Source organism: Sphaeroforma arctica (genome assembly GCF_001186125.1).
Source record: "Sphaeroforma arctica JP610 unplaced genomic scaffold supercont1.345, whole genome shotgun sequence".
Taxonomy (NCBI): domain Eukaryota; class Ichthyosporea; order Ichthyophonida; genus Sphaeroforma; species Sphaeroforma arctica.
In genome coordinates, this window is record NW_014040213.1 from 67,388 (window position 1) to 79,285 (window position 11,898).

Consider the following 11,898-nt stretch of genomic DNA (forward strand, 5'->3'; position numbering starts at 1 on the left):
TCTATTCACTTTCTCATTTCTGGGCAGCCTAGAATATTTTGTAGGCGTTCAATTTAAAAAAACGACCGACCAACACGGATACCAATACAAATGACCAACCCAAATTGAGCTTGTTGCATATTCTCCCTCCACCAGCTGTAGAGGTATTTTATGTACATATTTGTCATTGCTATTTCTGAAACAGTCCCAGTGTCACACACACAAGCTATTTTTATTAATTCATACAAATCAATGTGGTACCCCTTCCTAAAATGGTGGACTGACGCCAGACGCAAGAGGTCACTGGTCCACACAAAAAGAAGAGAGACACAATCACACAAGTCACAAGGGACTCCAAGCTATTTATATAAAAAGAGTAAAATAGAGAAACAATTTGATATTTCAGAAAACTGTGTTTCAAATAGAACTTTAGACGGCTCCATTTGACCTGGCCTCTATATATGAGCCAGTAAAACAGAAAAGTGACACTGAGAGCCTGAGCCTCTGAGCCTCTGAGGTGGCACTTGGTCTTGACTTGGAATTGTTTGTGTTGGCGTGGCCGTGTGTAGACTGTAGAGTTAAGTCTGTCAAGAGTGTAGACTGTAAAGTGTAGACTGTAGAGTAGACTGTAAGTAGTGTGTGGCTGTCTGTTGTGTGGAGGCAGACGCTCGCAGGACGCAGATGTATGAGGGAGAGTACTGTTGCTACTTGCGAGTGCTGACCACTGACCAGGGCTACTGACTGTTTTCTGCCGACTAATGTACTGAGTGCTGACTGCAGAAACCTGGAGTCCTGGCATCCTGACCTCCTGACCCTGGGGCTCGGGCTGGGAGAGTAGGGGTCTTGAACTCCTGGGCGTCCTGGGCTGAGTCCTGGCTATGTATTTATTTACTATAAAAAGTACTGACACAAATGTGAAATGTCACGATGGACGGACTGACTCATATTTGAAATATTTGCTGAATATTTTTATTTAGAAAATCCTGTGTCCTGAGTCATTCAACACCGATTTGACATCTGTCACACCGGAAATATCACGCCAGCTTTTTTCCTAAATACATACCTTTAGTATTATTTATTTATTTCCGCTCATATAGGTAGTGCCCAACACGTAACATCGTACAACATATTCAGACACGTATCGTTCGAAACAAGTAGTCTGTTAAGCAAACAATATGGCTTTAACTATGTACGATAAGGTCTTCCGTGACCATATTGTCACTACTGAGGAGGACGGAGAAACACACCTCATTTATATCGATCGACACTTGGTGCACGAAGTAACCAGTCCACAAGCCTTTGAGGGTCTTCAAAATGCTGGACGCCAGGTATCGAGTTTCATAAGCTATACGCAATATTGCAGCTATGTAACTGAGTAAAGATTAGAATATACTCGGCTTTAATGGTCCATGCCATCAAATTGTTGGTTTCTACCATGGATGTTACTTTCTTTTACGCTTGCTAAACACCAGCTGTTATAATTATTTTTTACCAGCTATTATACTTGTTATTTACCAGCTATTATATGGTTAATGTGCATGAATGCAACTTCATATTGCAAATAGTAGCCGGTTCATATGCAGCCGGTTCCTAGCTTTATGGGATACAAAGTGCAGGTTATACCAGTTCCATATCTCCACTGGTCAGATGGCAATTTTCAGAGTGTTTATACAGCCCAGTGTGTATTCTAGTTCATCACTCGTTAGTATTTGGCTTGTAGTACAACTTGCGGATAGTTTAATTAAGATTTGTAGTCACAAATCTGTGCGAAAGTAGCTGCCCAGAAGCTACTTGTTTTAAAGTATAGACGCTACTGACACTATTATTTTCACCCACTTATCACATTGCGAGCTTCTGCTGCACTTAATCTGGATTGTGGTACTCTATTAGATTGTGTTTCGTTTTTATGCTGATTAGTTGAAGAGTATTGATATCCTATCGGTGCGGTCGTGATTATCTGTAGTGCAAATAATTCACGCGAATATATCTGCTAACGATACATGTAGCACCTCTCGCACACTCGCACATAGCAGTGGGAGAGTTTTACTAGCTGATACTAGCTGCGGTACGAATTTCTGAGACATACCCTTTAAGCCTGAATGAAGTTTACATCAAGTTAAATGGCACAGGGAAATTTCCGAAATACCGATGTTGAATGTTTGAGGCGTATCTCGAGAACTTTATGTCGTACCTACATGTGTTGGCGGATAATTTGTGTTTTCTGCATAAAATCATGTCGTATAGTGTTGGCATGCAATGTTGCCGATTTGTATCGCTTCTCTGAGGCTGGCCGACATGTTCCTTGTATGTACGGCTTAAGAACGGAACGAAATTACATACTGACTATACTACACCAAATTCCATCAAACGATACTTTTTTTCTTTGTTAATAGGGCTTGCTCTTGTTTAATGGTTATTGTTAGCATCCTGCGCACTATACTTCTGGGCCTGTTCGATGTTGCAGCATGCTTGTAATATATAACAACACAAGATTGAAATATCGATGCAAGATTGATTGTATATTCATATCTTGAGTGGAAGCCTACAAATAACACATCATGTCGCTGTGAGTTTGTAGACTATTCTAGTACAAATAAGTTTTGATGCATGATTTCTATACTCTGACTCTTGGAATTTTTCTTCATGCACCTTTTTGACAATCACTAGGTACGAAGGCCCGACTGTACACTTGCCACCGTAGATCACAATGTACCGACGAGCGATCGGTCACAGTACAAAAGTGCGAAGACGTTCATCAAGGAAAAGGATTCTCTCGTACAGGTATGGAAGGTTTGTTTATATGCTTGCAAATGTTGTGTTCGTGACAGCGGAAACGCGTATTTGCCAAGTAAATGCGAAAGCATGCTTTCATGCTGCATAATGACGTGATAAATATTCGCACCCTGCACTCCATGGCACGTCTATACTCATTCGAAAGCTTTGTACGCCATTAACACTATTAGGCCCACTCTATTGTCATATGGCGCCTATTCCCGCTTTGCGCAAGTGCATCAGAGATTTTAAAACGGCACAATCAGTGCAACTTGATCTGCTCGCATTTAAGTCTGCATACAGAGGTCTCGGCCTTTCTGCTCACACTACACGCACCTCGATCACCGTGCTCCTTCTGTCCGTACAGGTGTCTGCTCTTGAGCAGAATGTCGCAGATTTTGGCCTAACCTACTATGCACTAGGTAACAGGAAACAAGGAATCGTGCATGTTGTTGGTCCAGAGCAAGGCTTCACTCTGCCAGGAACAACGATGGTGTGCGGAGATAGCCACACATCCACGCACGGAGCATTTGTAAGTATGTGTTTATGCGACCTGTGCATTCGATTGCTTCTTTTTATAAAGTGTGAAGTGTGCTTTGAAATTAGGTGCGTGGGTATATTTCGTTGTTTGTTGTGCCGTCTTGTGTTGGAAAAAAACAATTCGATATAGTTGCTCTTGGTATCTGTGGAAAATTACAGATATCTCTAGTGTTTGCATCAGAACAACTCCAGGGTGATAGTGTATGCAAGTAAGTTAGTATGTCCGTAAGCAGCCTGACACAAAGGCCAACTATTTAACTTCAAGCATGTTAGGTCCAGGTTGTGTGCATGTTTATAGGTGCTTATACTGATAGATATATAAACTTCACAGCTCGATTGCAAGCTTTATATCGCTGCTATGTAAAGCTAGCATCACACCTCACGTTCGAAAGAGTGTCTTGTTATCGATCGCACACGAATATTTAATTCAATGTTACCCTGATGAACGTCGACTGAATTTAGGGGTCAACGGCATTTTACGTTGGTTGATGCTTTCTGATTTATCTCGTGTTATTGTAGCTTGCAGTGGTGGTTTTGGGCCATCTCCTCTAGGCCAGTGAACAGAGTTGATTACTGTGTCGTTGCATTAATTTCGACTCACTACATTTGTATCTGCAGGGCTCATTGGCTTTCGGTATTGGAACGTCTGAAGTAGAACACGTGCTTGCTACTCAAACCCTTCTGCAGCGCAAGTCCAAGAATATGAGAATTCAGGTACAGTTGTTCGCGTGCGATCCACACATGAGAATTGGTTCCAATCTGTTGAGACGCTCTCTTTTCATATGGAGATATGCTTTCTGTGATGGTATCCAATATCCAATCGAATACGAACACATGCGAGATTGTACCGAATTTGTGTTTAGCATGCCTTCTAATCTTCTTGAACGCGATGTACAACACTTAACACAAATTTCTGGATCATACTTTTGCGCAGATTGATGGTGATTTGCCTATTGGAGTGACGGCGAAAGATCTTGTGCTATATGTGATTGGTGTGATTGGTACAGCGGGAGGCACTAATCATGTCATCGAATTCTGTGGTAGTACGGGTAAGTATATCGATCACAAGTGTGCTTTTTTACGACAACATGAATGTCGTGATCCGGACGACGTGTTCTTTGTATCGCAACAATGTAATTTCAAATCGTAACCTTATGTTTTGATTTATATATATATAAATGTTGGGAAGTGTACCAAGGCTTTTATTAAAAGAGCATCTTTCAAAGGCGAAACTTACCGATTTTACTTCACATTATTGCACACTGGTCTATATTGGAACAGTCCAGGGTCTTACTATGGAAGGTCGCATGTCAATGTGCAACATGGCGATCGAGGCAGGAGCCCGTGCCGGTATGATCGCCCCTGATCAGACGACCTTCAACTACCTGAAGAACAAGCCCATGGCTCCTAAAGGTATGTATGCATGGCTCCAGCTGTACTGTGGGACGCATATACATATATTCATACAGATATTGCGCCGGTATAATTCTTCCGTGAATTTGCATTTTTTCCGTTATTGGAAGCCAAACGGGCAGGATGTGATCACATTTCTGCTCGCAGAAGGGCGATGCGTCGATAATGACTTGCAAGATGTTTGGATGTACTTGTGGTCACAAATACGATGAGTTATATCATCTCGGTCAGTCGAATCTGCCTCTGTCTGCTTTGCATCAGCATACATCACTCCTGACCTTCTTGATCCTTTTACACCGATGTATGGAATATAGGTGACGCGTGGGAGAAAGCGGTTGCATATTGGACTTCCCTGCAGTCCGACGAAGGTGCCAAATTCGATACCGTCGTGGAGATTAAAGCAGCCGACATTGGACCCACCCTAACTTGGGTATGCATCAGATATTCATATTGCTTACAGTGCAACTGTGTAGATTTTCTTTCTTGTCGTTAGAGCAGACCATACCTGCTTCGTGTAGTGATGATATGTACTGATAGATGCAAAGAGTAGTCGATGTAGTAGATATCTGTGTAGTGCAACCCCAACCAGCCGAGATGGGGGTCCAAAACCTCACCCATCATCCTTTGTACTAATTAGGGAACTTCCCCTGAAGACGTAGTGAGCATCACGGGTAATGTGCCTGATCCGGCAAAGGAAGACAACCCCCAAAAGCGCGCCAAAATGGAACGATCTCTAGAATATATGGGACTCACGGCTAATCAGAAGATGTGCGAGGTCAAGGTGGACAAGGTGTTCATCGGTTCGTGCACCAACTCTCGTATTGAAGATCTGCGAGCCGCTGCATCCGTAGCTAGAGGTGCGTGTTTGTATGAACGACCACCCGAATGTTATTTGTACTATGTATATGTATTTCAAATGGTAATCTACAAAATAAGCGTATACGCCACATAGGGGTGTATGCTATAAACATAATAGTTCGTCGAATACACACGTGGATAAGTGGGTTGCCAAATACGTTATAACCTTCACTCAGCAGGTTCATCAGGAAAAGGTGTCTCTAAATGATTCCCCTGCTACTCGCTTCTGGCTCTGACTTCTTTGTTTTGTTCGCCTCCCACAATACAAACTGACAGGCAAGAAAGTAGTAGACGGCGTCTACGCTATGATTGTCCCCGGCTCTGGTTTGGTGAAGGATCAAGCAGAAGACGAAGGTCTCGATAAGATCTTTAAGGCTGCCGGCTTTGACTGGAGAGAAGCTGGATGTTCCATGTGTCTCGGTGGGTATCTGGAGAAAACCGATCTACGCAGTGGTTTTGCTTTCTTTAGACATTCGATATATTTTCTAATTAGTGTACGGACGCATGTTTAATCTTAGTACTGGTGTTGTGTTTGAAATCGGAAGCGGAATAATGCTCGCAGTCCTATTATACTTTGATATGACTGACCTTTGGGGGGGGGGGGTTTCTGTTCTTGTCTCCTTTCGCTACAGTGAATGTGAAATTGCTACTGTAAATCCATTCAGGATTTGTTGACTGCTTTTTGTATTGACTTGTAAGCATCTTGTCGCCCCTTTGAAACCAGGTATGAACCCTGATCAATTAAGTCCACAAGAACGGTGTGCATCGACATCTAACCGAAATTTCGAAGGCCGCCAGGGTGCTGGTGGTCGCACGCATCTGGTCAGTCCAGCTATGGCGGCTGCTGCTGCTGTGACTGGCTTCCTAACAGATGTGAGGGAGCTTTCGATTGATAATGGTATGTACCATTATGCAATATTATCGTCTTGGTATATGTGCTAGCTGGGCTGATAACATGGCTATTCGTGCGATGTTTTACGAGCTAGGATTCATCTCGTAGGTAGCTGGAAGTTGTGTCTGTCGTGAGTAGCGATCCTTATATTGCGGATTACCCACACTAGTGGTGTGGTTTATGCCATAGCGACCTGCAGACGCTGTCCAGAACGGACATATTGTGTAGAAAAGCGTAAATACCTTCCACGTACCTGGATACCCTTCAAGTGCTCTGTGCCGAGGTTTGCGGCCTTTAGTGGGTGTCGAGTTTACCCTTTTTGTACAAGACATATTTGTATATTTTAGAAAACATTTACAGTATCCTGGTGTCGCTTATCTGCGGATCGAAACAATACAATTCTGTATTCTGCACTAGCTGCAGGTTTCGTCTGGCTGGTTAGTGAACACCGAAAAAAAATCTTGGTCTTGATATCATCGTGTACTACTGACACGTATACAATGGCACTCGCTTACCTGTTATCACACATACACATTGCCACTCGTATTATGGCACAGCTATCCTCAACCCGGGGCCCCGCCAGAACATTGCTGTGGAGACGAGTCCCGAAGAAGATGTAGAAACGGCTTTGAAGGTCAAGTTTGCGTCCACCACGCGGACTGAGAGTGCCACATCTGAGGCTAGTGATGGCATTCCCAAGTTCACTGTACTGGACGGACTCTGCGCTCCACTTCCCATTCACAATGTAGACACGGATATGATCATTCCCAAACAGGTTAGTGTGATGTATGTATGCGAACGTGACTCTTGAGTTGGCGCATACTAACTCTAAAACATATACGCTAAACCAGCGATTGTTTATGCGGGTTGGAGTTCTAAATGTACTCGGTAGTTTCAGATCATATCAGATCGCACGTTAATATCTCCTAATCACAAAGACTTAATTGATATCCGTACTCCACAGTTTCTTAAAACGATTAAAAAGACCGGCTTGGGCACAGCGGCATTCCACACACTGCGATATGAAGATGATGGGTCTGAAAGGCCTTCGTTTGTACTCAACAAACCAGAATACAAGAAGAGCCAGATCCTGGTGTGCGGAGAGAACTTTGGCTGTGGTTCCAGTCGAGAGCACGCCCCTTGGGGTATGTGCGGGTTTCAGTTTATCTCCTAGATGTGCTTAAAATATAAACAACGAATTGGCATCGGGTGTGGAGGAGATGCGAGAGCACTCCAAGGTATCCACTTAGGTTAACTGGTTATTTCGTCATAAATTTAGATATTCACCTTTACTGATTATCAGTAATCCTTTTTGGTATCGTCGCCTCTCTATTATCCTGGGAGCCCGCACACCACCTTCCTCAAAGTTTGTTCAATCAAACCGTATGCTGGTGATTTCGAGATTTCGATGACATGCGTAGAAAGCCTAGACTAAGAATATTGCCTATAATTTGCTTTACGCTCTGAATGTGCAGCCTTATTCGCTAGATTCACGTGCCCTAGGAGGCGCCTTCTTTTTAAATTCTCACCGACTCTCCCACCTGTCTACTACAATGCAGCACTGGGAGACTGTGGTATACGGGCTTTAATTGGCCCCTCATTCGCTGAGATCTTTAACAATAACTGTTTCAAGAACGGTATGCTTCCCGTTGTGCTGCCTAAGGAGAGTGTGTCGAAGATCATGGACGACGGCGAGAATCTCAGGAACGTTACCATCGACCTTCCCAACCAGTCTATCACCCGACACGACGGAGAGACAATCAAATTTGAGGTATGTTTACCGTCTTTCACACTTTATAAATGTGTATTGTGCCTATACAGTTATTGCTAATTGTAGCTGTACAAGTCAGATCAGGCTCGTTCCATTATTCGAGCTTCGTTCAGACGGAAATTCACCTCGCGTCTGAGCACTTCATTTCGTGTGTCACCCTATCTTCACTAGTTGCCTTACTGCTTGCTCCACACACATGCGCTATTATCTAACCGTTCCTCAGTGCCGGCAATGCAGGGTGTATCCTACATCGTGGTGCCATGTGCTATCGATCGCAATAGATTCATTCACGGCTAACGTACAGAATGGGTACATCCTAGTGCTCACGTTGGAAACTCTTATGACTACCCTGTAGGTGGACCCGTTCCGCAAGCATTGTCTCATCAATGGCTTAGATGACATCGGACTAACTATGCAGAAGGGTGACCAGATCTCTGAGTTCGAAAGCAAGCGGACAAGTGTGTGGCCGTGGCTTGACGGGCCCGGGTATGGAACGGGACACAAGGGGGCTACACAGGTACTTGGAGGCAGCAGTACTGGTGCATCTAAGGGGAGTACTCAATGGTAGAAGGATACAGATAATATTTTTTGAGTAGGATAATAAATAATACTTACTAGTACGAGCACTGGTGTACTCACTTCACGTGCACAGGCTTTTATTGTTCAACCAGCTGTGACTACATCCGACACACTTTGGGTGTAGTTTAAATTGTGCCGAGATATTCTGCAATGGCAAACCGAAGTACTCGCCGTCGATGTACACTGTACTTCAGCGCTGGATGTATATAGGGCATCCAACTGTGAGCGTATAAAATTGGGTCCAGGTTTTCATTTTTACTACTGTTACCACTGATGAAACATCATTCAGTTTGCTTGGAAACGTGTACGTTGCTCAGTGAGATTCTGGAGTCGGTATAGTTGCTGTGGATGTAGTTAAACGTGTCAGTTCTTGCATGTTTTACTACCCAATCTCTCTATTTCAGTATCAACCTGAATTGGGGGTTAGATAGATTGTAGTCTATAATCTCTTCAATAATTGAAGCAGAGTCAAAACAAGATCGTGCTGTTTGGAAGCGGCGTCAGTTGTCACAATGTGATACTAACTTCTAGCTTTTCGATTTAGTGGTATAGTGTGCCAGACAGTAGGTGCCATGCCTCATGTCCAATAGGAATAGCTTAAAACTAATCGATTGAATGCTTCTTGGGGTGGGCTGCCACTCTCGACAACCTCGTCCAGGGATACACCTGACAAATTTATTGTCATTCGTTTCAATTTCACAGTGAAATCGACGCGGAATGCCCTTAGATTGGCATTTTTTTTCTGTCATCCTCATATCTAGCATATACTGCTAGCATATGTAAAGCAAAACCCTAATATATTTGTCTATACAGATATGAATCAGACTTGGCAAGTTTGAACTTCATCTAAAACGTTTCATATTTAAACTTCATAAAACGTTCCGGTTCCAATATTTGCTACAGATCTGTTCTATAGTAGAAGTATGTACACCACACTATATGCATTGATTTGCATAGCACTGAATCGAAAGTACACTTTTGGCTTATCAGGATCTCCTCCTCCTGACACTTTGGATTGGTGAGGATGGAGTCGATAGCAATCTGTGTTCCCCATACTTAAATATACATTTTGTACATTGCGCTTCACAACCATTCCGCTGCTCTTAATTTACGTAACTTAGCTGGAGGCGGCGGCTCGATCTCTATTCATTATGTTTGCTGGCGAATAAACCTAATTATGAGTGTAGTGGACTCCTTGATAGAAGCTGTTTCCGGATCTACGCATTCTCCTTCGCGAGGGCTTCTGCTATTCTCCATTGTCATCTTTATCTTCATCCGATCAGAAATCTATTTAAAAAATGTATAACCCAGCCCGGTTTATAAGAGTAAATCTAGCATGTTGTTACCGTATTTGTGCATCTACGCAGGTACTTTTACGTCCTGTATACATTTTATGTCGCAGAAACAAACAGCGTGAGCACTCTATTGTACTATAGTTCCACATATATATATATATATGTATACATATACCTATATAGATATATTTCTACATATACTACACATGCCTCGCATCATAATTGGTATAAAGCGGTATATATTGATGTCAGGAGAGGTACATATACTACTAGTCGAGGACTATATCTATGTTTATTCTGGGCTGACTGATTCTTCAACAGAAAATTAACGCTTATTGAAAAATGATTTCTCGGGCAACGGATTATCAGATTTGACAGAACAGATTCTCAATGAAATGAAGATATACAATGTTCATTCATATCTTGTCAAACACATAAAAGTATATGATGTGTAACAATATACATGAACAAATATATATTATACATACATAAATGCATACACGCCCATCCACCCACCCACTCACACACACACACATATATATATAATATACATATACATACATACATACATTCGTACATATATATATATATATATATATATTTATAAAAGTATGTATGTATACTATATATCAGATATATTTGATGTATAATATAAATAAAATACAATAAATATATACATATCAATATATATCAATATATATATATATATAAAATGTAATATATTATGTATTTACAAACATACACATTTAAATATATATATATATATAAAATTTAATGTATTATGTATTTACAAACATACACACACACACACACACACACATATATATATAATTTAATATATTATGTTTTTACAAACATACACATTTATATATATATATATATATATATAATTTAATATATATTATGTATTTACAAACATATACATTTATATATATATATATATAGAGAGATATATATATATACACACACATATACATATTCATATATATAAATATATATATATATATATATATAAATATAAATATATATATATACTCTCTCTCACTCACAAATATATATATACAGTGATATATCGATATATCGATATATATATATACATATAAATATATACATATATATATATCCTTACATGTATATGTATATATATAGATACATATTTATGAATAACTGCACGCACATACACAAACACACACCCATTCACATATTCATATACATACATACATACACGCACATACACAAACACAAACTCATTCACATATTCATATACATACATATACAGACACACACACATAACACAGACACACACATACTTTTACATAGGTACATACATACATAGCTGTCATAAATACATATGCACGCACACGCACACGCACACAAACACTATATAAATATACTCACACACACACACACAAACACACTATATATATATATACTCGCACACACATATATATACAGCGATATATTGATTTATATATATACATATATATATAGAGAGAGAGAGAGACAGATTTATGTATAATTGCACGCACGTACACAATTACACACTCATTCACATATTCATATACATCCATACACACAGACACACACACAGACACAAACACACACACACTTATACATTGGTACATATATACATAGCTGTGTCATGCATAAATATGCACGCGCACACACATACACACACACACACATATATATACAGACACAGAAACAAACACACAGACATAGACACATACACAGACACAGACATAGATATAGATATATATATATATATAAGGACACACACACACACACACACATATATA

At 40.8% G+C, this 11,898-nt stretch overlaps 1 protein-coding gene across 1 annotated transcript; it reads left to right on the top strand.

Moving 5' to 3' along the window:
- Positions 1-1,095: 1,095 nt before the first annotated feature.
- On the top strand, positions 1,096-8,860 carry SARC_05430 (3-isopropylmalate dehydratase). Its single transcript, XM_014300712.1, has 14 exons — positions 1,096-1,307; positions 2,647-2,760; positions 3,119-3,283; positions 3,910-4,005; positions 4,226-4,340; positions 4,573-4,704; positions 5,019-5,134; positions 5,342-5,561; positions 5,839-5,982; positions 6,287-6,460; positions 7,012-7,229; positions 7,419-7,599; positions 8,014-8,225; positions 8,581-8,860. Exons 1-14 carry the CDS (start codon positions 1,155-1,157, stop codon positions 8,791-8,793), a joined length of 2,253 nt encoding a protein of 750 aa, XP_014156187.1. The 5' UTR covers positions 1,096-1,154; the 3' UTR covers positions 8,794-8,860.
- Positions 8,861-11,898: the final 3,038 nt, after the last annotated feature.

Coding starts and splice junctions, on each gene's coding strand:
- SARC_05430 (XM_014300712.1), top strand. CDS start 1,155: ATGGCTTTAACTATGTACGATAAGGTCTTCCGTGACCATATTGTCACT. Junction 4,705..5,018: donor CAAGCCCATGGCTCCTAAAG/GTATGTATGCAT, acceptor TATGGAATATAG/GTGACGCGTGGGAGAAAGCG. Junction 6,461..7,011: donor GGAGCTTTCGATTGATAATG/GTATGTACCATT, acceptor ATTATGGCACAG/CTATCCTCAACCCGGGGCCC.